At 47.9% G+C, this 24,905-nt stretch overlaps 11 protein-coding genes across 11 annotated transcripts; 5 read left to right on the top strand and 6 right to left on the bottom strand.

Moving 5' to 3' along the window:
* Window positions 1-21: 21 nt before the first annotated feature.
* BC939DRAFT_426872 (Sucrase/ferredoxin-like-domain-containing protein) lies at window positions 22-2,108 on the bottom strand. The gene is made up of 2 exons (XM_051553180.1): window positions 418-2,108; window positions 22-309 (listed from the first exon to the last, which is right to left on the bottom strand). The coding sequence occupies exons 1-2, from the start codon at window positions 1,898-1,900 to the stop codon at window positions 128-130; spliced, it is 1,665 nt and encodes a 554-aa protein (XP_051409335.1). The 5' UTR covers window positions 1,901-2,108; the 3' UTR covers window positions 22-127.
* A 138-nt stretch (window positions 2,109-2,246) lies between these two features.
* BC939DRAFT_400413 (uncharacterized protein) lies at window positions 2,247-3,671 on the bottom strand (the record flags this gene model as incomplete). Its single annotated transcript, XM_051552541.1, has 2 exons — window positions 2,247-2,722; window positions 2,804-3,671. The coding sequence occupies 2 exons, from the start codon at window positions 3,669-3,671 to the stop codon at window positions 2,247-2,249; spliced, it is 1,344 nt and encodes a 447-aa protein (XP_051409334.1).
* Window positions 3,672-5,295: 1,624 nt separating this feature from the next.
* BC939DRAFT_426869 (cob(I)yrinic acid a,c-diamide adenosyltransferase, mitochondrial-like protein) lies at window positions 5,296-6,547 on the top strand (the record flags this gene model as incomplete). Its single annotated transcript, XM_051553179.1, has 5 exons — window positions 5,296-5,507; window positions 5,584-5,696; window positions 5,816-5,846; window positions 5,950-6,193; window positions 6,296-6,547. The coding sequence occupies exons 1-5, from the start codon at window positions 5,440-5,442 to the stop codon at window positions 6,545-6,547; spliced, it is 708 nt and encodes a 235-aa protein (XP_051409333.1). The 5' UTR covers window positions 5,296-5,439.
* Window positions 6,548-6,662: 115 nt separating this feature from the next.
* BC939DRAFT_400445 (acyl-protein thioesterase-1) lies at window positions 6,663-7,656 on the bottom strand (the record flags this gene model as incomplete). Its single annotated transcript, XM_051552545.1, has 4 exons — window positions 6,663-7,075; window positions 7,151-7,322; window positions 7,433-7,451; window positions 7,550-7,656. 4 exons carry the CDS (start codon window positions 7,654-7,656, stop codon window positions 6,663-6,665), a joined length of 711 nt encoding a protein of 236 aa, XP_051409332.1.
* A 282-nt stretch (window positions 7,657-7,938) lies between these two features.
* BC939DRAFT_460227 (uncharacterized protein) lies at window positions 7,939-9,306 on the top strand. The gene has a single exon (XM_051556850.1). It carries the CDS (start codon window positions 8,102-8,104, stop codon window positions 8,957-8,959), a length of 858 nt encoding a protein of 285 aa, XP_051409331.1. The 5' UTR covers window positions 7,939-8,101; the 3' UTR covers window positions 8,960-9,306.
* A 106-nt stretch (window positions 9,307-9,412) lies between these two features.
* On the top strand, window positions 9,413-10,732 carry BC939DRAFT_495271 (ribosomal protein L35A; the record flags this gene model as incomplete). Its single annotated transcript, XM_051559639.1, has 3 exons — window positions 9,413-9,420; window positions 10,130-10,412; window positions 10,551-10,732. The coding sequence occupies 3 exons, from the start codon at window positions 9,413-9,415 to the stop codon at window positions 10,605-10,607; spliced, it is 348 nt and encodes a 115-aa protein (XP_051409330.1). The 3' UTR covers window positions 10,608-10,732.
* A 170-nt stretch (window positions 10,733-10,902) lies between these two features.
* BC939DRAFT_460224 (uncharacterized protein) lies at window positions 10,903-13,161 on the bottom strand. Its single transcript, XM_051556849.1, has 5 exons — window positions 12,817-13,161; window positions 12,395-12,690; window positions 11,765-12,305; window positions 11,619-11,676; window positions 10,903-11,524 (listed from the first exon to the last, which is right to left on the bottom strand). The coding sequence occupies exons 1-5, from the start codon at window positions 13,152-13,154 to the stop codon at window positions 10,934-10,936; spliced, it is 1,824 nt and encodes a 607-aa protein (XP_051409329.1). The 5' UTR covers window positions 13,155-13,161; the 3' UTR covers window positions 10,903-10,933.
* A 2,490-nt stretch (window positions 13,162-15,651) lies between these two features.
* On the top strand, window positions 15,652-16,465 carry BC939DRAFT_264348 (uncharacterized protein). The gene is made up of 2 exons (XM_051551091.1): window positions 15,652-15,890; window positions 15,983-16,465. The coding sequence occupies exons 1-2, from the start codon at window positions 15,733-15,735 to the stop codon at window positions 16,323-16,325; spliced, it is 501 nt and encodes a 166-aa protein (XP_051409328.1). The 5' UTR covers window positions 15,652-15,732; the 3' UTR covers window positions 16,326-16,465.
* Window positions 16,465-17,476, top strand: BC939DRAFT_264344 (uncharacterized protein). Its single transcript, XM_051551090.1, has 2 exons — window positions 16,465-16,881; window positions 16,961-17,476. The coding sequence occupies exons 1-2, from the start codon at window positions 16,606-16,608 to the stop codon at window positions 17,267-17,269; spliced, it is 585 nt and encodes a 194-aa protein (XP_051409327.1). The 5' UTR covers window positions 16,465-16,605; the 3' UTR covers window positions 17,270-17,476.
* Window positions 17,477-18,554: 1,078 nt separating this feature from the next.
* BC939DRAFT_460219 (uncharacterized protein) lies at window positions 18,555-19,219 on the bottom strand. The gene has a single exon (XM_051556848.1). The coding sequence runs from the start codon at window positions 19,020-19,022 to the stop codon at window positions 18,846-18,848; it is 177 nt and encodes a 58-aa protein (XP_051409326.1). The 5' UTR covers window positions 19,023-19,219; the 3' UTR covers window positions 18,555-18,845.
* Window positions 19,220-21,148, bottom strand: BC939DRAFT_460213 (2,5-didehydrogluconate reductase). The gene is made up of 7 exons (XM_051556847.1): window positions 20,806-21,148; window positions 20,556-20,629; window positions 20,320-20,438; window positions 20,118-20,219; window positions 19,921-20,003; window positions 19,488-19,794; window positions 19,220-19,406 (listed from the first exon to the last, which is right to left on the bottom strand). Exons 1-7 carry the CDS (start codon window positions 20,941-20,943, stop codon window positions 19,381-19,383), a joined length of 849 nt encoding a protein of 282 aa, XP_051409325.1. The 5' UTR covers window positions 20,944-21,148; the 3' UTR covers window positions 19,220-19,380.
* Window positions 21,149-24,905: the final 3,757 nt, after the last annotated feature.

The following is a 24,905-nucleotide window of genomic DNA, read 5'->3' as shown; positions in this document are numbered from 1 at the left end:
TGTGCTGTTAACTGCTAACTACTTGGTTGACGGTTGACCTGATAATATATCTGCAAAAGACACACATAAGAGGTTACTGTCGAGAAGTGGTTGTTCTTGTTGATGAGGTTCTATTTTTGTTTTATTTCTAGTATTGCGGTAACTTGATAACCATGCCCTCCAAGTCAGGCTGGATCTTGATCTGGCAACCTAAGCGAGAGGAATCTCTGCGGCCGACAGCGTACTCGAGCATGTCTTCTTCTGCATCTGTGACTCCAGGCAGTCTTGCACTGTAAGGTGGTTCAATGTAGACGTGACAAGTTGCGCATTCTGGAAGATAGGAAATCAAGAGATACAAAATTACGATTGTCAATTATCAATACGAATGTCAAAGCAAGTGCATTTGAATGAAGGTGGGCAAAGAAGTTTCCAACTTACCTAACTGGCCACCACAGGTGCATTCGAGTGCCTGATAAATGCCGTGGCGACTAGGATCCTTATCCTTGACAATATCCAGAATCCTCTCGCCGACCTTGGCATCGATCTCTGTGCGGACCTTTTGATACGTCTCGAATACAACCCTGACCCGCGACGCCCCATCTCCTATTGTTACCTGGCTCGTTGAGGGCTTCTCAGACTCGACTGAGACCGCCGTTTTCTGGTCCTTCAGTCCATCGTCCTCATACAAATCATCGCCCGGCGCAGAGAACAGACTCTGAGGCTGCTGCTGTCCTGGCAGTTGACCCGATCCTAATGACCGCTGCTTCTGCTTCTTCAGCACTTGCTGATACAACTGGATTTGCTCCTCTTTGCTCATACCCATGCGCCCTCTCCATTTGTCGATCATGACCGGATCTGCTTGTGGACGTTCTCTAACTCTACCGGCGATTCCACCGTTTGCGAGGGCATCAAATAAGATCTGCTGCGCATCCACAGAATCCAGCTCCGACAGATGACCATGCCAGTCGCCCGAGGGGTACATGATTGTGTTAGGCGCATACTTGTGTCCGCCAATATGACTGACCCCATATATCTTGATCGAGCCACTTAATCCGGTTGCCTGGACCATATCCTTGAGAACCCTGTAAAAGTCTCCACCTTGTTCGCCACAGCGGCAGTCGCGCGATCCGTGGGTGCAGACGAGAACTGCACTCGGCTCTGCGATCAAATCGATGGTGATGGGTTCGCCGCTTCCGGGGATGAGTTCGGTTCTGACACTGCTGGTGGCAGCAGATTTCTTGCTGTTCAGAGAAGTCCTTTCCGAGATCATTTTCTCGAGTTTCGGACGCAGGGTACCACTAGGATGTTGCTCCAAAAAGCGCGAGAGATCCCTGAAGGCCTCGTACCGGATCCCTCTGAACTTGACATTATCCGGAAAGAGGATCAAATCGTGTCTCGGACCTCTGGACGAAAGAATATCTTCCTGGTGTTCCCCCGAAGGCTCGTCCGTGAAGTTGACCTTGACTTCCTGTCCACGGACGGTAGTCATAAGGAGATTGTGGTACGGATCTGAAAGTTCAGGTTTCTTGACCCAGTTTTCGGAGGGTGTGCCTGTGCAGATCAGGAGATGACGCTCGTATGAAGGTGCGGAGCCCTGGATCGGCTCGTCCTCTTCGGCTTTTGCAGCAGGGGCTGCAGTTGTGGACACGACACGCCTCGAATGTACAAAGAATGCTGATGATGACGCTGATAAGCGGGAGGGGATGGTCTTACTGTGTGCGACTTTGAGAAGCTGAGGGGAGGTCCTGAGGAGAGGATTCGGTCGATGGAGAGCGTGATTCGAATGTGTGAATCGGAGCAATGGTGGGACTGATCGAACTGATTTAGATCCCGAGGTCGACGAGAGGAAGGCTCTGGCGAGGAGGGGAAGAGTGCCACAACAGGCCCTAGCGGAAGTTGCTATCCGCAGAGCAGTCGACATTCTTGGCAGGGAGTAGGGGAAGTAGGACCAGTAGGATAAGGAAGGGGATGTGTCCGCGAACGGGGGTGGCAAATGGGTAGGAGGACCACCAGCAGTATTTATCTGTCTGATCTCCCCCCGCCATTTTGCCAAGGGCGTAAACTCTATTGCTGCGAAGATAAACTATTCCCTTTTCCGGCGGCCCCTTTTTTGTTTGCTCGAAAGATCCCACTGTTTGGGCACCGGGATATCTTTTTACACAGAAATTCATTCTTCATCCTTGTCTGATTTTCCATAGTTGAGATATAAGGATAGCGAATTATTGTATGATTCCTGAATAAGAGTATCAAGGCCTCTATGTAAAGATCTAAAAGTTCATGAAGGTGCTCTTGCGCCAGAACGGGTAGCACACCAGGGCCGAGCAGAATATTCCAAGCGTGATCGCCACCGACACATGGATCATCGTCAGCACAAACGTGAACCCTTGCGAAGGGTCGCTCTCGATGATTGCCAAGATCCCACGCACACCCACACTTCCTGGCACCAAAAGAAGGACACCGCTTAACAGCGGCACATAACTCAATTGCCCTGTCAATCGTCCATACACTTTGCCAGTAATCCCCACTGCAAACGCAGCAATGGCCGCCGTGATCTGGGGTCCAGTCTGGAGGAATAAGGTCAGAACAAGGCCTACGGCTGTCACGAATGTCATACCGAACCATTGGCGGAGGTTAGCGTTGAAGGTGATGTTGATGCATACAGAGACGGCGGGGTAGATCAAAAAGTACCACCAGCGACTAATCGGGTGCTGGCATGCCGTGGGCGAAGCTGTTGTTGGTCCTCCTGAGATCTATAAACATTTGAAATGAAAAACGTAATGTCAGTAAAGGATGCGCAGCGACAAAGTCATTCTCATTAGTGAACTGAGGCTGTAACTTACATGATCCCAGGCCTCTGCACCAAGGGCGAGTCCGAATCCGAGAAAGAAGGCATACATGAGCGCATAGAACATTCGCACGGCACCAGAGACAATGTTCCTGGATGACAGCTCCATAATCGCCTGCGTTAATAGCAAACCTGGCAACAGTACCACCACGCCAGCCAATGCGACAGCCGAAAAGCAGACGCGATCGCCAAAGGCCTTCGCAACAAACCCGACCAAAATACTCGATGTCATCTCAAAGACATTGCCGTAGACCGGGAACTTGCCGGCCACGATACCGAGGATACCGACCATTAGACCACAAAATCCCGCGACGACCATATCATACCACCCACCACCGAATGCCAACGGAGCCACACATGCAGAGGAGCCGAGCCATCCCAGTAGCGTCAGCCAGAGTGGATAGATCGGCGGCTCCAGCGTCACCTGCTCCAGTTCCCGGTTCGCCTTTTCGATGCTTTCACCCCTCAGAACCGCCAGCGCAATCCGGTGGACTTCTGCTAGTCTGCTCATATCCATTCCTTGGCTGCACTTCAAGTGTCGTGTGTCGCTTGTGTGGGTCTCAGGATCGCTGAATGAGACGGTCATGAGACCCGGCAGTAACGAGAATGAGGCATCAACCTCCATCTTCCTTGCCAGTAGCACACATGTCTCCTCGATCCTGTGTGAAGGTGCACCATAGAGGATCAAGGCCTTGGTCATCATGATGAGGAACGACTGGCGTGTCAGGATCTCGGCAATGTCGTGGTGAATGGTTCGATTATCTACATCTTTTTTGAGTATCGCAGCGGCGGCAGCGGCAGCGTTGTCTTCCCGATCTTGCTTGAGTTTTTCGTTGTCGAGAACCATAGAGTTGCGGGGCGATATCTTGGGCGAAACCCTGGGCGAATCCATGGGCGTGGTTGCGGCAGATAGAGGAGCTGCGACCTTCAAGCTGGTCGCCGAGTTGTTCCTAGAAGATCGGTAATAGAATGCCTTTTTGACTCGCTTGACGGCAGGACGCTTGGCGGATGATGGTGGGTGCAGTCTTAACGAGGAAGATCTTTCTACGGCAGCGGCGGCAGCGGTGGCCTCGTTACGCTGCAGCTTTAGCAGTTGACTGAGTACACCTCCCTTGGGCTTACGACGGCGCAGACCTTCACCTAGATTCAAAACCTCGAGGTCCTCTATCGGATCAATCTTTTCGCTGTGGGAGACGACTTCCATTTGACTGACAACAACTTCTGGGCACTTGTTTGTATCCTCGATTGTATGCTTGATGTTCGATTCTAGGTCAATCATACCATCATCCTGCGGGTGCAGTCTGCCTGTGAAGGCCCGTCTGATGGAAGCAAGTGTCACTCCATGACCAGACACTCCATCAGCAACAGCACTTTTTCTACGGTTCATGTTTGAGGGGTCAGAGTTATTCAATCCAGTATCGCCACCGGCGATCGATTCCATCGCCATATTGGAGGGCCTACGCCTGGCTGCGGTATGATGCGTCTGTGACAGAGTAGGCAATGGCACTGTGCCTGAGAAGCTGCCGATCAGCCCTGGGTCCTCGATCGCTCGGGCGTAGCGTTCGACTCCAAGACTTAGTTTTTGGAGTTCGGCCGTGGGGGTTCCAAGAGGCGTCTCCTCAGGCGTCAGGGACGGAGATCTTTCAAAACCGAAGGGGGTGCTTGGCCCCAGTGTATCTGAAAAGGGGTTTGAGGACGGGAATGCGAAACCGGACGAGGCATAACCTTGGATTTGAGATGCCAGGGACGTTGTTGCTGCAGAGGAGTCTTGGACATTGTTGTGGTCGTTGTGTGTAATTTGTGGTTGTTTCAGGGAATGCTCGTTGCTGTTGGCGGGAACGTTTGGTGGATCTGGCATTTTCCGAAGCGATGGTTCGAGAGGGTATGATAGCCAGGGGTGAGTAAGGAGGATGAGAGGAAAGAAATAAGAAAAAAGAGAGGAGAAACGAAGACCGGAGAATGAAGGAAAAAAGCCGTTTTTTTCTTCTTACTGCTGCTCGTAGATATTTCTTCAGAACGTTCTGAGGTGGGCGAATGTTTAAAAATGTCCATTTGACCCATGGAACTTAAGAGGTAGTTCCCTCCGCTGAAGGGGTTGATTAAACAACAAAAAAACAGGGTTCAGAAACCATTAAGGTTTTTACGGTTTAGCTGGTACCTGAACTCGCACGTTCACACACAGCCATTGGTCAATTGCTCCTTGATTACCGCCGCCAGGGCGTGATTCATTGAGGCGGAGTGATAATCGATCAAAAATGGAGGGATACCCATGCGAATCAGACTTAGTAGCAAGCACGGGGTTCTGCCTGCTGCAGGGGCGAAAGTGTCACTCTGCATGAATGGAGTAAAGAGCATTGGCATTATGAAAAGACAGAAGATATGGTATGTCAATGGTTCTAATACTTAAGGGGACCCTCTTTGCGATTAGCAGACGACTGGTCTTGATGATGATGCCACTCGGAATGCGCCATTCTTCACCAAAGCGGATCACATAGAAAATTATCCTAACGGTTCAAGAGTGACTTTTTTTTTGTCTTCATGAAAAGTCCGATGCATTGCAATCGCTTTTTCTCCTCTTTACCACTCTCACCGTCCTGAATAGAAAAACAACGGGTATGTTTTTGAGCCCGTTTCGCTCGACCATACGACGCGCCGATGTCAGCCCCTTTTCGACAGGAACAAGGTACCTGACAGGGCAGTGCCACAACGTTTATGATATAGAGAGAAAACATCTGCTAAACACAGTTGGTATGTTCAAGGGTTGCGCTTGCTGGTAGACCCAAGATCTACACAAAGACCGGAGACAAAGGAACTTCATCTCTCTTCACAGGAGAACGCAGACCCAAGGATGATTTAGTCTTTGATGCGCTCGGTATGTCCACGATCCGCTTGCGGATCAAATCAGCTCATATAAATCATCCGTCCCGAAGACGGCTGTAAAATGATCGCAAATTGACCTTGGCACTCCATGTCTATTTCAAAATATCATAGGAACTAATGACGAGCTGTCATCGTCCATTGGGTATGTCGTATCGACACGAACATTCGCGACGTGACACAAATCAAAAGGCATTTCAGCCTATTGACAAGCAAAGTCATCATCATTTATGCGTTTTTTTATCTAGTCTGGCACGAGAGTTCTGTCTGGATCAAGATGGGAGCCTGCAGAGTATGGTCTCTCAATTGGAGCAAATCCAGTGCCTTTTACAAGATATCGGGTCCAACATTGCCACCCCTCGCGACTCCGCCACGGCACCGCGCCTAGTACGGACAGAGTTCGACTCAGAAGGTCAACATGTTCAGGATCTTGAAGCTTGGATCGATGCCATGGATCAGGAATTACCTCCGCTTACAAGTTTTATCTTGCCTGTAAGTTTGTGCTATGCTCGTCACCAATGGCACGTAATATTCCTTTTTCAGTCGATCGCCTAACGATTCAATTGTTTTTGCATGTGCGGTGTTGTTGTGCAGTCTGGTGGAAAGGCTGCGGCTTCGTTGCATGTCGCTCGATCGGTCAGTCGCCGCACGGAGAGACGAGTTATCCCATTAGCACAGGAACAAAGAGTCGATAAGAGCGTGGCTGTGTACCTGAACAGACTGAGTGACTACTTGTTTACGTGCGGTCGATATGCGGCCATGAAGGCAGATCGTCAGGAGGTTCTCTATAAGAAACCCAGAACATCACGAGTAAAGAAGACATCCGCACCTACAGCAGAAGAATAAAAATTCTCGTAATAAATGTCTTTATTGACGCCATCTATGCTCGCAGTCGTAGTATATAGTCAGACCAAGCTGCTGTCATTCTTCCTCGGGAGTCTAGGGAAAGAGAAAGAGCAGTTTATGCGCTGGCAGTATCCACTGGGCGAAGGGTCTCCCTCAAGAACGCCGACAGATCCCTGAATTCCTCCAGACCAAAACCATGCCCCAAGTCAGGATAGGTATTGAATCTGACAGCGTACTTGTGCTTTTGCAATTGCTCAACGGATCGTTGACCATACTCGTAACGGACCACTTGATCCGCATCGCCATGGCCCCAGAAAATTGGAGTCTTTTTATTCGCCTCTGTCGCCATGTTGAAGATCTTGCTGTGCAAGGGCAGGTATCCACTGAGGGCGACAACACCTGCAAACTTGAACTCGGATGTGAGACTCAGCAGCAAACCCATGACACAGCCCTGAGAGAAGCCGCCGATCACGATACGGTTTGCTGGGATGCCGGCCACCTCGACCTCCTCGCGCACGATCTGCATGACTGAGAAGAAATAGTTCATTAGCGGTCTCGCTCTGAATTGAATGATCAACCTGGGTGCTTTAATATGCTTCTTACGTTGCTGGTTAGACTTGAGCATTCCTTGTTCATCCTGTTCCTTATCATCGTCGACTTTTGACAAGTTCTTGATATCGTACCAGGAAGGCATGTGCATGCCATGGTTCATGGTTACTGGCATAGAGGGAGCATTTGGGAAAATGAATTTGACATGGGGAAGGATACCTGTGAGCTGTGCAGGACCACAGAAAACAAATAAGGCGGGTGAGTAGCGGTAGGTACAAGAGACCAATGTAACGTTAGAATACAAAGTATTGCCAGCAATAAATGTGTCTACCATACCTCCTCTCCGATGGTTGCCCTGCAGATTCAGAAGTGGTTCAAGCTGGTGTGAGTATTTGTAAGACAAGCTCAGATCGTGATCTCACTTGCTGCATGCAGTCAGGGCGGAAGACTTACCATCCAGATCCCGAGTCCCCGAGACCGTGCATAAAGATGAGTGTGGCGGTGTGCTTGCCAGAGGCCTTTTGGACAACGGAAGAGAGCTTTTTCAATGAGGTGGCCATGGCGATTTGATGAATGGTGAAAAGGGAAGGAGCGTGGGTGTTCAATAAACAGGTACAGTGCATGGACAAAATAGAAAATACAGAAAACAGATGCAGCGCACACTGTTCTGCGCCGTTTGTGCATCGTAACCTCATCCGCTTTTCGAGGATACGCATTTGGCTACCATATCCAGCCAATGCGTTTTCTAGGCACAGTGCTAGAGATCTGCTCTACCTTGGGCTTATTGCCATTATCCTCGCTGTCTTGTGGCGATCGCGTTCCGCCTTAAACTGCTGTTTCACCTTCTCTCGCTGCTTATCTGCTCTGATTCATTCATCGACTATTTTTTTTGTTCTCCCTCTTCTCCTTCGCTTCCAACTCATCGTATCATATTACATACAAAACATCGCCGATCTTCTGATATATCATTGTCCCCACCTACTCCTTCAACACACTGACAGTACTATGAACCAGCTAGGCCCTCTTCTGCTGAATTATGTCGAACAGCAAGCTCGCCCTCACGTTGAGACCAAGGTCACAGAGCAGCTCAACGACACCAAGGGTGATCTCAAAAGTGACCTCCCCAGCACCATCATGAGCTTTCTTACTGGAAAGGACGGCAGCGGCGAAGGCACGAATCCTATGGTCTCCCAGATCATCTCCCAGCTCGGTCCCAACTTCATGAACCGTCTGACCTCTGTCACAAACATGACTGTCGACACTTCCAGCGAGGGCATGGATACGCTCTTAACGAACGGCGTCATAAACACTGCAAAGAATGTGCTCACCCAGCAAAGCACCGCAGCTAATGGTGGTGCGCCCGAAACCGGGGGTATCGATTTTGATTTCTTTAAGAATGGCAAGGAAGGAATGGTGAACTCGGCCATGACGGCTTCTATGCCGATAATTAAACAGGTCAGCGAGAACATGGGTAACAAGATGTCGTCTTCGTTTCCAGCAGCGATCGGTGGCGCTATCCAGCAGCTGATTGATGAAAACGGTAGTGCGAATGGGGCACTGGGTACGGCGGCTGGATTGATGTCAAAGTTTATGGGTAGCCATGGTCCTGGAGACCAGCCCGTAAATGGCGGTGGTGATGCTGGGGACGTACATGCGACCGGTGGACAAACTGGTGGAATCCAGCAGTTATTCCAGAACTTGTTGTCACCCAAAATTTTGCTCTTGCTCCAGCCGTACTTGCAAAAGTTTGAAGTTCAGATGGCAAGTACTTCTTTCAATCGTCTTTCTACTGCCGTGAACAATGAACTCTTTGGTACTTCTACTAAATGGATATGTTATCTTATCATTGTATCGATTGCATAGACCGCAACACTGGAGAAGGAGCTCCGTGATGAGGTCTTTTCGCCTGAGTATATCAAGCAGGCGGTTATGGGGACGCTAACAGGAGAAGGTGGCCAAGATGGAGGCGGCGCTGGAGCTGCGCTGGGGAATGTTTTTAACACCTTCTCGCATGGGGGTGGTCAGAATAGTCAGAATGGCCAACAGAGTAGCACTCAGCAGGCTATTGGTGCCATCGGTAGCTTTGCTAGCTCCTTCCTCAAGAAGGAGGATAAGTAGTGAGGAAAAAGACATGATTAGGTAGCGTCCAGATCTCTGTAAATAACTGTGAAAAGTTGTAGGTGAAGAACCGGCTGCCATTATCATTAAATGCATGTGTGGTGAGTGAATATGAAACCCTTAAGCATTTGCTCGACATAAGTCCTGCCTGATGGCCCCACATGAGTTCGCTCCCTCTCTAAATTTTAGCCAGAAACAATGAGTCGGTATGTGCTGGAGAGCCATCCACATCCATTGATCGCAAGCAATCCATCCGTCCATCAATCTAGCAAATGAAACAAGGCAGCACACTTCTCTCTACAGGATACAGGAACACCATCAGCAGCAGGATCGACTTTTTATTCTTTTGTTTTATCTTTGAGGATACAAAAAATGATCAGCAGGAGAAGGACGGCACCCATGATTAAGTTGACTGCAGAGGAGCCGATCTGGCAGTCTGCAGCCCTTCTAGCACCAGGGCTTGTGTGTTTGGCGGAATAGAGAATTTTCAATTGAGATCACTGGAGACCGACAATACCAACATCACCGGCACTTGTGGGGCAGAAGGGCGTTGCATGGCTAAAGTCATGCGGAACCTATGATTCTGCACTGAGACAGGACGAGGGTCAACGTTGGAGATGAAGCCATCTACGATAATGGAATTCGCCTGTCATACACAGCGTCACTTCACTGTTCCTTCGCTGGCCTGTGTCAGGACGCTTCTCTTGTAGTTGATGGCGACGCACGGGATCTACTTTGGTTTCTATCACAGCATCAATACATCAAGAAAGAACAATCCAACAGCAAAGCGAAAAAAGCTCCAACAGCACCAAACAGTTCTCAAAAGAACAAACCAAAACACGTTCAACAGAACCCCTGCATCTAACAACCAATCCCAACGTCTACTATCTTCCATTTCATACGGCACACTTATAGTCTTTACGCTAAAGGTCGTGTTCTTGGATTCAAGCGTGCTAAGCGCAACCAGCGCCCCGATATCTCGCTCATCCAGATCGAGGGTGTGAAGACTGCTGCCGATACTGATTTCTACCTCGGCAAGCGTGTTGCCTTTGTGTACCGCGCCAAGCGTGAGGTCAACGGCTCCAAGATCCGCTGTATCTGGGGTCGTATCACTCGCGCCCACGGTGGCTCTGGCGCTGTCAAGGCCCGTTTCCGCAACAACTTGCCCGCCAAGTCCTTCGGTGCCTCCGTCCGCGTCGTAAGTTACCTTTCCTTTCTTTTAATCTTTACTGGATCGAGCAGTGAACTGTGCTAGACGTGGATGCTAACACGATCATAATATACCTGTCTTTGCTTTCTCAATTGGGCACCGTCTCCAGATGATGTACCCTTCCAGGTATGGGAAATTGATTTTGTTTACTTGCAAGCGTGGCGATATGTTCATAAAGGATGATTAATTGTGCTAACTACATTATCCTTCTCATCATTCGTTTCCTTCGCACTGTAGAGTTTAAGTTTCCCGTTCCTAAATAAACCCGTGGAGCATTTATCGACTCTGACTATTAAAATATCTTCAGCAAAAGGAGCACCGGATTTATATTGCAATGAAGGTCATGATAGTAATCAAAGAGAGAATGAACAGGACGAATGCAGAGTTGATCCGATTGACAATAGCACACAGCATTGTATCAATGAAATCTTAGCAGAGCACGAAGTGGACATGTGCTGATTGCAGGCGATCGCTAAGTGCAGTGGTCCCTATTTCTCGATTTATTGGCGTCATGTAAGATGGTTCTGCGCTGTCTCTTGGAGCTGATCTTTAGCAATTTCTTTCTGTTTGTCTGCCATTGTCTTATCCTTGTCAGTCTGGGATCGCCTCTTGACATCCGCGATGAGTTCTGCATACTCGTTTGCGTACTTCAGTGAATGCGCAAATGCCGATGATGATGCTACCGCGATGGCCACGTCGGTGTTATTAGTTTGATTGGGAACAAAAGACCTTGCACTGCCAGCAGCATCACCGCCATCGATTGTGCTTCCTTGTGATAGTAGCACAGTGGTTGTCAGTGGAGCACCAGCAGCACTTGATTTTGCCTCTACATTTGCCTCTGCCTTTGCCTTTGCCTTTGCCTTCGCTTCCCGTTGCGCAATCTCTTGCTGTTTTCTCTGCTGTTGTTCTAGAACTCTCCGTTGTTCTTCCTTGGCTACCAAATCCTGCTCATATGCTCTTTCCCAGGCTTCCATAGCCTTCATAAGCTGAGTATTCGTTTGGGGTCGGGTAGCATCGCAGTTGGCGTTGTAGATGGTGACATATTCGGCGTGGCGCTTTTGTAGTAGCTGTCTGTCGCCATGTATTGCTAACCCTAGTTCCTGTGCAGATAAAATAAAATCGATCCATGATCAGCTCTTCGCTAGCAAAGCAAAGACGTCATTCTCGATTCTTCTTAACATTTGCACATCGTACCCCTAGTTTCTTGCGGAGCTGTTTGTCGTTAAGGACGCTATACGTTAACTTTGGGATTCTATGTCATGAAACGAATATCCAAGTCACCAGTTCGTCAGCCACGTTTCCCGTATTAGAACCAAACGTTTGACAAAAGGACTACACACCTCTTTTGTTCCGGGTATGTTTGATTTGGAATGACGCCTGATATCGTTAGCTGCTTGGTCCGATTCTGAAGTGGCGATCCACTTCTCGATTTGCTCATATCAAAGAGGTTGGAGGTGCTCGGCCGCTGTGGAGATCCTACAGAAGACGGCCTGACTACAGTTTGTTTTGTGGTGCCCTGCCTCTCATACAACTCAATGACTTCCCGGCTCTGATCCAGAAATAATTTGAAAGGGATGGTGTAGGCCGAATCTTTCTTTCCTATCAGACAATACTTATCCAGGTGTGTTTCAGAGTAGGATACTGGAATGGCTACTTCACAAACAGGACAGGGCACAAGAGTTCCTGCTTGCGGTTGGGTGGGTGTGGTGGGTGTGCTGGGCGCTAATGTGGAGACAGCTGATGTGCTCTGAGATTGAGATTGTGGTCCTGACTGAGAGAGAGGCGCAGGATGATATTGCAGCTGTCCTTGTCGTTGAGGTGAATCAACGGTAGTGACAGTGGGCGATCTTTGACGTCCTGTCCTAGATCGAAGCGCGGGTCCTGTTTTGAAATAATACATTAAAGTGTTAATTGATGGCAATAAAGATAGGGAGCAAAGCCTGCTTCTCAAGACACGATAGGATGCGCACCTGCAGCAGATCGAGCAACATTCTTTCCCTTGTATGATGAAGTAGAATCCTGAGAAGCCATAAAAAAATCGTCATCGTTGTCATCATCTCCCTCCGAGTGGGTTGTCATGACCGCCTCGATATGGTCCTGGTTATTTGAATGTGAGGACGATCGAGTTGACATTCTGGACGACGTCCGCCGCCTCTTGTGCGATTGACTTTCGTATTCAATGTCCATGCTCTCAGAGCGTGATAGTTGGGGCGTTGGTGTATGTTTTGGTTCTAGAGACTCCAAGACAGTTTTTAGAAGTAATGACCTATTTCAATCAAAAAAGGGAGTATCCTATATAGGCTCAGCCTTGAGAGTGCTCAGTTGCCACCATTTTTCCGTCCAAAGTAATATCCAGGGCAGACAAGAGGCCAAAGATTTTTAAGTAACTGACCTGCAATCCCTGAAACTGTTCGCTATTTCATCTAAAGCAGTGTTACGGCGCATCTGTGCTGTTGAGGTTGCGACTCTACAAGCCGGACAAGTGGACTCCTTGTCGAGGTGTCGTCGTATGCATTCCGAACAAAAATTATGGTGGCATTGCAGCATCATAGCTGCCCTGAGGAGCTCCTTGCAGATGGGACATCGCAGGTGTGAGTCAATTTCACCCAGTGGCGCAAACTGTGGGGGCCAGTCCGAAGGGTCAGTGATGCCTTCGTTCATGAAGGAGGGATGAGAGGTGGAGCAGAGTATTATCAATGCAAACTCAGGAAGGCTATGTTCACCTTGCATTTTGAGCCGAGTGCAGTTGCGCTGAGGGCGAGTATGTAGTGGCTTACAGCTTAAGATCCATTTGTATTTTTATTTTGCGTTCCCGCTTTTGGTATAAAAGCGAACACTGCAAATTTTTTCAGGCTTCACCCTTTCCACCTCTTCCCACCCTTCTCCACCTCATCGCCTTTACGCGCTCGTTGCATCTATGGAAGCCATGGTCGACAATTCCCTTTCCTGAGCTATCAATTGCCCACTGCGGATCAAATTTTCCTATAGTAAGTCTTACAAGCCTGGCCGCGAATTTTTTTTTTTTTTTTTTGAGATCGCGAGATTGTTAAATGATGATTCTGGCATTTGGCTGTATGTGCATTCTGCACACTGACGACAAAAAACTAGCTACCTATAAATTACTTCTGACAACACACTCATCTCGATATTTAATGTCCCATGTTGATCATGTTAATTGTCTTCAATTGCTAACGCACTTTCGTTTCCATGGAATGCTGCAGCGTATCTATTCGATCCTCGTATCTGATCAATGTCATTGTCGATTAACTGAATTCAACTGGTACGTGTCTCCTCCCTCTACCTCGATCTGGCGATCGTGTTCTTTGTTCAATTGGTCTTTATGATGATTCTGGCATTTGGCTGTATGTGCATTTTGCATAATGACGAAAAAAAACTAGCTACCTTTAAATTTTTTCTGACACTCCAATTAACACATCCAATGCTCTCGTTCGTTATGAGACACACGATCTAACCACTGACTGATGTCTTAATCGAATAGATATATGGCAGTGAACTGGAGCATGGACTGAGAGCTAATCTCTCACGAATGAGGAATGAAAGAAGCGACGGATATCTGATCTCAATCTCGGTCTGAATCCTCTGCATACCTTCCTCGCATCGTGAGAGATATTTAATTTTAATGGTAAGAACGACGTATATTGTTCGACTGGTATTTTTGCTTTCCTTTCTTTCTTATTTTCATCTTACGGTGCGCGTGTTATTTCTTTTTGTTTGATATCATTTTTATGATGAATCTGGCATTTGGCTGTATGTGTATTTTGCACGCTGACGAAAAAACACTAGCTACCTTTAAATTACTACTGACAAAAATTGATATCAGCAAAAGGGAAAGCAAGCTGGCAACTTGCTTGATATGCACGCGCAATGTTTGAGTTACAGAGGGATTAGCAATGAGCACAGTCGGCTAGCTACATTTCATATTTTTCTCTCCCCAGTTGCTCCGGTGTAATTTTAGTCGATCTGTGTACTAATTGTAGGTCTTTTCTGAATGTTCCTTTAGATAAAGGTCAGTGAATGCTTCGTGGCGCGATGTGCTACATCAGGCTCAATGCCAGGAGAAATTCGTATCAGGCACTCCACCCGGCTGTTCATCTCGGGTATCGCGCCTCTGGTCGTGTAATATAACAACCGTAGCGTGGATTACATGTTTTCTTTTTTGAGAAATAAAGCCTTGTTGGGTATTATGTGTTGGATTCTACGATGGAACAGTCCACCCGCAGTTAGTCTTGAGTCTGATCAACCATTTACTTGGGGTGTCATTATCGTTTAAAAAATAAAGGCGCCATGTGTTTCACGCACTCCTTCACTCTCATTTTACTCCTCAACACAATTCGCTGTACATCCTTTGATGCTTGCTTAGCCCCATCTTGGCCACCTTCCTTATTCATCTTGTAAACGTCAGCGGTGGGTATTGTAGGTCTATAGCCCTTAATTCGAAAGCTTGGATACGAGGCCATTGTCTGCTCTCAGTGTCCCTAGGTCGCCCAGCCCTCTATCTCCATTAACCACCACCCACACTTCGTGTCAACGGTCTACATTTTATCCTCTTATTCACTATACCTACACAACTCATCCCTTGCCTAACGCTCACACCGCCCTTGAATAAGCGATATCGGAGTCTGGGACCCCAAAGAGCTCAGTCCTTTATCTGGATGGTCCTTCGCCAGATGAAAAATAACAGACTTGCAAAAGCGTCGTGTCGGTGCTCTCCAGCTCGCCCAGAAATGCATCGGCGACATAGAAGAACACGTGAGGGACATACACAAAGTGCGGAAACTTCATTTCAACACAGCCTTCTTCTACTGGTCCGTGGACTTCCGCAAAGGTTTTGCTTAATACATGTGCAGCATAGAATGGAACGTCATAGAATGTCCTACTGACGTTGTGATTGCTCACGACTGCCAACCCAACGACATAATCCTATCAACCGACAGCGATATGCTTGCTTACGACACAACTACGACCATCTGGAGACCCATATCGAGAAGGAAGTTCCTGGTGTACGACGCTCCGAGTGTGTTGGGGAGCCTTCGTATCTCCAGGGTGCATCTTACTGTGCTCTGTACAATTTCTAAAAACGACTACGGCTGCATCACTTGGAATCATTACCAATCAAATCACTAGAAGTATCAGGTGCTTGAAGAACAGCATGCCCAACGATATGTTTGACGACGCTTGCGATATGTTCTGATGATGATTTTTCATTCTTTTGACAGATGCGGAGACCATGGTCAAGTACTTAGCAAGAATGTGACCAGCGAGCACTTCCGTACCTCTGAGAATTTTCATGCATCGACAACAGAGCAGTTGGCAAGCCTCTACATTTCTTCAGACCTCCACACAAACACTCGCGACCGTTGAGGATGTAATGCAAAGACGGCGTCTTCTCTGTGAGTTGCTGGAAAAGAGAAAGGTCGAGCGACAACTACTCCTTGCAGAGACAAGGTAATAGGCTAGTTTTGTCGATTGAGCATTTTTTTTTTTAAAAAAAAAAGAAAGCGGCAATCAACTAATATAAATGTTTGCAACTTTTTTAGGCTACCAGTTTTACAGGCCAGAGGAGGACGTCTTCCTGATCAGCAGTCATCTGCTCACGGCTCTGGAAGGAAATACAAGTGTCAGAAGCTCTTCTCATTCAAGACGCGGTCTCGAATGATTCAGCACGAACCACCGGACATATTGAAGAAGCACGTGTGGAAGCCATGTAAGGAGCCGCCGGAGAATCCCTTGGAAAGCGACACCAGCGTCCCAAAAAAAAAAGAAAAAGAAGGACACGTCGATAGTGAGTCCAAAACCGCTGGAGGACAAGAGAAAAGCGGATCTGGTCATATTTATGCAGTAGGGACATCCAACGAGGACACTCGATGTCGGAACCATTAATGTCAACGTTATGTGAGCACTGAACAAGGAGTTTCAACAGTCCAAGGCATCCGAGTTGTTGCCAAAGATCGAGACCTGCCTCCAATAAGCTATTTGCCACGTGTCCCAAGCCAAACGTACCTACCAGAGAGCTATTGGTCAGCACATTGGACGCCTTTCAACCACCGGCATCAATGAGACAGACAGAATCTTGCTCGACAAACTCTGCCTCCGCGTCTCCAAGGATGATGCCAGTAACAACGACCCCGATAAGGCTGTTCAAGGACTCTAAGAACTTGATATGCACGACGGCAAGATTGACACGAAAAATGAGCAATTGGGATTCCTATTCTCGCTTTTTGTGTGCATCTACAACTCCAAACTCCCCTCCAATTTGGAGTCGGGGTCCCATGTCCTTCGGTTCATCGAGAAAGCCAAGAAATTCTTGCCAGCCATAACCAAGGACGGGACAAAGATGTCATATTCAGGACCCACTGTTCTGAGATCTACTGCCACACAGCTTTCGGTCGAGTTAAAGAATCATTACTGCAATGGCTCAAAAGATCTTTGTGAGAAGGTACCGACATGTAGCTTCAATCAGCGCCAAAGTGTGTCAAGGAAGGTCTTGCTGACATCGCCCATCCTTTTCAAAATAGATCAAGGCTTGTATGACAAAGGGTCTTCTTTTGTCTGCAGATGCATTAGGTAGCATTGATCACGGTATTTCAGCAATCGAGAACTTTATTCCTCTAGACAGGGTCTGCATGAGTGGTCGGAGGCTGGCTCCGCTAACCCCCTTTGAAGACATCTTCGTATCTCTTTCGGAGTTGGAGCTGACCAAGATCTTTTGGCAAGGTGTGGCCTTGCGAAAGCTACTTCAAAACTATGCCAAGCCAGATTTCCCAAGCACCGAAAATATCGCGCGGGTGGACGTGTCGTATTGGCCCTCGAAAATGACACCTTAACATTTCATTACCAAGCTGGTCACCGACATTGGAAGATATACGCCAGAGGGATAGAAAAGATTCATAAAGTATCACACGACGACCTTGATGGCACTGCTTGATAAGATAAGACAGCACATTGGAGGCATTCAGCTCTTACAAGGGACGCGGTTATGCTCTATGCAGCTTGCAATAAAGTAAGGTTTTACCAGTGGAAAACAAATAACGAGACAAGAGAGGGATCTTTAATGGTCCCGCCAGGACACCTATTTTATAGTTGTCCTGGCGGGTTATCGCATCATACATGCCTTGCTAAACTAAATTACGAATGTATGAAGTATGGCACACGGCTCACTTCGGACGGATGAGTTTCGGCTCCAGCTGTTAGCATTCAAGCTGAACGAACTCAATACGGACAAGTACAGACAGCCTCCCGAGGCTAAGCTACCTCCTCGCATCACTTCTACTCTCGGCAGCGCGGATTATTTATTGACCGAGTTTAGGAATGTATTGAAGATTAAACAGGACGTCTATCTTTGAGAATGTGATCCCAAGCAGATCAAGAGTTTAGGTCTGGATCAAGGGCAAGCATTTAGGTCTAGATCTAGGACAAGCATTTGTGATAGAAGCGAGCGCCTTGTTGCCCAGTCATGAGAGGCCCAAGCTGGACAAAGGAGCAGGGACGAATATTGCGGTCAATAAACCATCTGGTGAGAAAAAGGTCGCCAAGTTCTATAACCTTGCTGTTAAGCAAAAGGCGGTCTATCAGCCCACACTAAAACGTCGACATTGGATAGAACAAAGGAAGGACAAATCAAACTACGACTCGACATCTGTCAGCAGCATCGAAAGCAACTTACCCCCCTCCCCCCCTACGCGGCTTTGGATCAAGCATTAAAGACTACGTTGACAAGTTTAAGAATGTGGAGGTCCACCTCGATTCCTTTTATAACCGCAACATGGTCCTCGAAAAAACACAAGTGGTACGCAAGAAGGGCGCGAGGCGAGGAATACAGGCAGATTGGCAACTGTCTTAAGTGCCCGATGATTTTGTTTCTGCTTCTCTCTAGGCCAGATCGCCTGGTTACATTGTTAGGCATAAATAAGTATTACACCTCGAAAAAGTGTCCGAACTGAGGATTTTGTTGGTCAGGTCAACATCCGCCGGCTTTATTGTTCAACGTGCAAGACATATATGCATCGCGGTGCCGATGCAAGACGTGACGTAATTTTCGCACCCATTGTCCTGGATTCTATGTGTGACTAGTCTTTCTGCTGCTCACTGTTTATGAACTTGATCGGGTAAGGGATCTTATACTTCTCACATCCACATACTCATAGCCAGCCTGAACTTACAATCACCATGGTCAAGAAGATCGCACCCAAGAGCAGCGGCAACGCCATTACCAACTTCATCCGTCAGGAAATCACTGCTCCCGAGAAGCGGGCCGGCAACACCTCGATCGCGATCTCCCTTACTGTCTTTGGCCTCGCTGTTACCTTCCTTCGCAGCCTCGGTGATATGTTGGGCGTTTAAAGATTGAGGGCGCTTTGTTATCAGTCACTGAAGCAGCAAACAACCAACGCCTTCAACCTATTAAAGCCATATTGTTACCACCAACGCACTATGTCTCGAAAAATGCGAACTGTCGGCTGAGATGCGAGATAAGGAACGAGTGAGAAAGGAGAAGCGAATTTGGCAATGCGGATCAGAACTGCCAAGAAATGCGTGCGGAACACAGTCTAGCGCATAGATGAGAACGACAGAAGCCATTTAGATCGTATATTTCCGAGCAGATCAATATTTTTTTTGCCGACTTTTTCTCTTTTTCTTTTGTCTCCACTTACACTTGAATTTTGTTGCCGTTGTCATTTTTCTGCTCTCACTCTCACTCTTTCTCAGCCCTCGTAACTATCTATCGCATCTCGCTTTACAATATCATATCTCTTTTCCATATATACTTGTACAGTTGTTCTTTTTATTAAAATTTCGTCTCTGTACATCTGCAGCAAAGCCGGTGCTGTGTTCACAAGGCTATCCTGGACTTGTTTCGCATCCAATTCGCTTTGCAAGCGCTGTTAAAGGTGCTATTGAAGGCGCTGTAGCCAAGGCTATGAGCCATGAGGGAAATCTAAGGCGCAACAGTCGGATCCCAACCTAAGGATATGCAAAGAAAAATGTGAGCAGACAAGCACTGCCATGGACATGTTTCCTTCTTAAAACAGATTAAAAACCTACCAGAAACATAGCCCTCGTTGAAAGAATCCATCACATTCATATCTCCATCTGCCAGATCGAAATCGAACACATCCGCATTTTGCTCGATTCTGTCCTTGTGAGCACTCTTGGGTAGGACAATGTATCCCTTTTGAAGACTCCAGCGGACCAGTACTTGTGCTGGTGACTTTGAGTACTTTGCTGCAATCTTACCCAGCATTGGATCCTCCAGTTTGTGTCCACGACTGAGAGGACTGTAGGCCTCAACCGCGATATGCTGAGACTCACAAAACGAGACAATTTCCTCGCGGGTGAGCCACGGATGCACCTACTCGAACCGTGGATAAGGGAAAAGCATATAATCAGATTCCGTTTGTTTTGATGCGACGAAAATGTGGGAAAGGACACTCGTGCTGTCATTTCCCCAACATGTCTGGTTCCTTTGAGAACTTACCTCGATCTGATTGACAACTGGTCGAATCGTCGGATTAGACCCCAACAGTTCCTTCAGATGATGCACTCCATAGTTCGAGACGCCTGGAGAAAGAGAAATAGGGGTTAGACAGAATGCTCGCATGAAGTCATAGGGGGAAAATAGACAACATTACTCTCAGTAACAATTGATCCACCATCGCTATGTTTTTTGCATACCTATGCTTTTAACCTTGCCCAGGGCAACCAGCTTCTGCAGCGCCTTCCAAGAATCATTGCGACGCTCCGGTCCAGGGTTAGGCGAGTGGATAAGATACAGATCTACATTCAAAAACAGCGTGTTCGACAATTTCAATGTCAGTGTGCCCAGCAATTATTGCATGAGAAATAAAATACAAATACGCCTTTGCCCTTATCTTACCGATATAGTCCAAGCCGAGTTTCTCCAGAGAGAGTTCGCACGCCGAAATAGCGGATTCGAAGCCCTGGTCATGGTCATACAGCTTGGTTGTAACGAAGATCTGGTCTCTAGGGATACCACTATTATGGGGGGAGAGGGGGTTTGGCACCGGTTGTCAAAGGATGTTACAAAAGAGCTTGTTTCCAACACTACCCAATGGAGTAAACCAACATAGGAAACAGCAAAAGCAGGTTTACCTCTTTCGGATAGCGTTGCCAACGCTGACTTCATTGCGGTACATGGATGCCGTGTCGATATGACGATATCCTGCCTAGTAATAGATGGACATCATGCGAAGATGTCCGTCAAGGGAAGAGGGAGAGAAGGAATGATAGCCTGTAAGTCCGTCGTATCTTCTTTTCAGCAAATTGCGGTATGGTGGATAAAATGTAAAGTGGGGTATGAAACGGAGTGTGCAGTGGAGATAGATGATAAAACGATGCATGCCTGCAGTGCCCAGAGGACGGCGTCCTCGGTTGCTTTGCCCGGCTCTATGAGGTAGACCCCGAGACCGAGAAGAGGGATTTGACGCGCATTACTCAACGCGTAGAATGATTGTAGTCCATCGAGGTTGACGCGCGTCATTTGGTTTTTGTCTTTTGCTGAGTGGAATGAGAATGAATCGAGTGTGCAAGGGCAGAATGAGGAGTTGGAATGTCGAAAAGAGAGAGTAAATCAAATGTTGCAAGAAGTAAGGTTCAACGATAGATAACATTCGCATTGACCCATCTGCGTGCGTCTTTGTGCAGACCGGATAACAGATATTGCAGGCAAAGGCTCACCAACAGGCCCATTCTAAAACGTTGTAAATGTTTTCCGTTCAAAAAGCAACAATAGTTTCATCGTTTATTATAAAGGCTAAATAAGCACTGCTGCTCCTCGTTTGGATTGAGCGTGAAGCTTGAACGGTTTACCTGGGATACGTTAAACGCTGGAACGTAGTCGGTCCGTGTTCCAATGAGAATGAGAACGTAGGGTTCTATAAGATAGGCGTCTGGGTGTCGAGGACAGAGACGCGTTTTCGGGCGTAGAAGACGCGTGCCTTGTCATCGCCTTGACCATTTACTTGCCGCTTCGCACGCTGCTAATGATGTAAGATCTAAACATGCCATGTATCGCAATGCATTGGGGTATATCCTCTCGAACATGACACGAACTTTCCTGTAGAACAGTTATGAAAGCAAATGTTAGCTAGCGAAGTAAGAAACTAAAAAGTGATGCATTGTTAGAGTGCCACGCCGCTTCCATATACTTGTCGTCAATCCCACTGTCCGTTTGCTCAGTCGGATACCAATTTCTCCAGTGCGATTATTTAGCAAAAACGGCATATGTGATAAATGTACAGTTCCCTTATATCTGTTTGCAATATCCGACTCCGCAGTTGGCGCTGCCTTAGCACTTGCATGTACATCTTCTGGTAGCCTTGAAGTGGACAGGCTGCGCACTTATAAGCAACTTTCCGTTGCAAAACAGTAGGCAATTGCCAATAAAGTTATTCATAAAAAAAGCTATCCATCGATCCGTCGCAATGTACTATAACAGGAAGACTGGGCGGTGCGCGTTCCTTTGCCATCCATCTGTGCCGATTAAACGGGTCAGATGTCATGAATACTAGGACTAAGAGTATATACTATAATGAGTAACACTCCGGACTGCCCGTAGTAGACAGCAGCAACGACAACAGCATCCTCGTTTAATCATGGTAGCCGGGTATGATTGGAAGTCGGTCATTACTTTAGCTGGCGAAGGACTCATTTTAATGGTCTCCGGATCGGCATTATTTTGATTCATAGTATAGGCTACACATGGGATTGATTTTCTAGTTTCTGTTTAGCATGTAGTTGGCATGGCCTAGAAACTAGGCGTTCATTTTATTTTTGTCCACTCGATGCAGCTCAGTGTGCGATGAATGATATTGCTCATCATCGTACGCGCATGTTTGTAGAGTGTATGGACGAATGGGGTCCGTAAGGTCGATGCACAAAAGCCCCCCGTTAAGACTGACCGAGGCAAGATCTATGGCGTCTTTCGTGGACTCTTATGACATGGACATTCCGTTGTACAACATCTTCCTCATAGGAGCCGCAAGACCTGACCTATAACTTGAACGTTTGATTGTACAGTATCTGTCTACCAGAAATCACCCAAATCAAGTAAAAAAGTGGCTGGTTAGAATTCGGAATGGGTTGGGTGTTCATGCACGTTATTTTTTGAAAGAGGGTTCCAGCCCCCTATGATTATGTTGATGGCATGAACTTGGCAGGCCGGCACTGGTTCTGAATTTGCGACAGACACATGGTGGCAATGTTCTCAGAGCCGACAATATCGCGATCAAAGTACATTTGACAGCTTCGGCAGTACTTTGACCGCCTCTTGTCGGACTCCAAGAACGCCATACACTGGTCACGAGGGCACCGAGCACTGGTGTAGTACTCGTGCGCCCCGACCACAGTGTGTCCCATAGCCTTTGCCTATCAGCAGCATCAAGGACCAAATAAACAGATGAGAAAAAGTTGCAGTGCGGATGAGAGATGGTATGCCACCCTTTTTTTTTTTTTTTTCCTTCTTCTTACCTTGCCGACAAATTTCTTCTCGAGTGCGCTATGCTTGCTTGACAGGCCAGTTTGCGAATCAAAAGAGCCCAATCCTATTGCAAACACCACTTTTACACCATCCTGCGAGCTCAGCGGCTGACCAACAAAGTCCTTGCTGACGACGAGGTCAAGCAAGGCCGCAACTGCGTAGTCATACGTTGCCTGTTGAGCCTTTTGAAGATCCCAGCGCTTCCTTAGCATCCACTGACTGTTGTAAAAGTTAAAAAGGCGGACTCTCGTGGCGGTCGCGGCGGTGCCATCCGTGCCAGGCGCCTCCAGATACGCCAGGTATTCCTCGATCTTCTCCACGGTAAATGAGGGCAGGCTTGCCTCAAGAACATCAATGCGTGCCGCGGCCTTCTGCTTTTCTAGGAGACGCTTGAAGAGCATGTAAGGCCTGTAGAGGAATGCCCTGCAGATTCGTAAAGACTCTCTTTTCGTAGGTAGGGCGGAGTCGATTCTTGTCGCTGTCATTGTGTAGACCTCGCCCGGGTCAATGCCGATGACCACAGTATCGCCTGGTGGACAAGTGCCAGGAGAGTTGAAGCGCACCTCCACGTTTTCTAGGATCTTTGAACTTCGCTTCCAGTTGATGGTGTTGCGTGTGACATCGATCGTATCTGCGCCTGACGTTGGACCAGATGGGGCTTCTGAGCTGGATGAGGACGAAGCAGTCGCAGTAGGGTCTGTGGATGGCAGTTGGTGTATCGACAGCCTCCGCCGCTTTGAACTTTCTGGCGTCGAAGACGGGAGCGTGATGCGTTCCTTCTTGGCGGGTCCTGCCGCAGCTGCGACCGGATCTGTACCAGATTCGTCCCCTCCACTTTCAAGAAACGCGTCGTCGAGGTCATAGTCACCGTCAACATCGTGGAACAGGGTCACATCCTCGTCGCCGTCGCCATCGTTGTCGTTGTCGTCGTGTTCTTCTTCATCGTCGTCATCGCCCCTGATGCTTTGGCGGGGTGTTCGGCGTCGCGTTGTCGTTGTGTCATGCGCAAGAAGATGCAACACCAGTCCGTTCGTGCAGATGATGCCCCGAAGCTTGAACCTTGTGTGGTGCTGTCTGTCACTCTGAATCGAAACCTTCCTGTAATACCCGTCAAAGCGCGTCGCCGAGTCCAGTCTGTATAGCAGCTTTTCGATGAGGATCCTTTCTTGCCGACGACCTTGGCTTCCGCAGCGTTGGATGTTGTATCGCTCAGCATTCGGACTATAATTGGCCGTGTCGTATTGCTTGTATAGAATAAATAGACAAGGTCCGCCTCTGACAAGAACACGAAGCCAGCTGCGAACTTTGCCTTGACAAAGTCTGCAAACATGCGCTTCTCGGTATTCTTTTCGAAGAAGTAGTCGATTGGATTGACAGCTTCGGGGCGCTCTTCGTTCTCGGAAAACTATTAAAGAAATTTGAAGAGCTAATGGTCGACACTAGTACTCCGAAAAGCAAGGAACACAACGGATACATCTTGCACACTCTTTAATATATCTTTGCGCCATAGTAATGGACTCGCACTGCATTGTAGACCGCCGCAACAGCAAGCCTCGAGACCGTCGAAGGGAACATCTCTGGTTCTCGTTGGCGAAAGGGGACAAAGCCGGTGAGCGTCGTGTATGCATCAAAGACACGTCGGGCATGGGTGGCTGTTGGTTGTGGTTGTGGTTGTGGTTGTGCCTGTGCTTGCGGTTGCGGGACGCCAGGGACCAACGGCGCATTTCGAGTGCTCATCCTGCGCGCAGGAGCAACCGATACTCGAACAGCCTGAGAACCTCGTCCTTCTTGACCACTGCACAAGAGTGTGTTGAGTGCAAAGTAGAAGGCCTTGCTGTCGAGAATGTCTGCAATATCCTCCTTCCGCTGTGTCACATCTGTCGCTGTGTCCTTGGAACGAACAAGCCGCGCGATATCCAGTGCAATAGCCTCGTACATATTCATCTGGATCGCGTTAAGGATCG

Source organism: Gamsiella multidivaricata, assembly GCF_025024155.1.
Source record: "Gamsiella multidivaricata strain RSA 2152 chromosome Unknown BC939scaffold_61, whole genome shotgun sequence".
Lineage (NCBI taxonomy): Eukaryota > Fungi > Mortierellomycota > Mortierellomycetes > Mortierellales > Mortierellaceae > Gamsiella > Gamsiella multidivaricata.
This window is presented reverse-complemented; position numbering and strand designations above follow the sequence as displayed.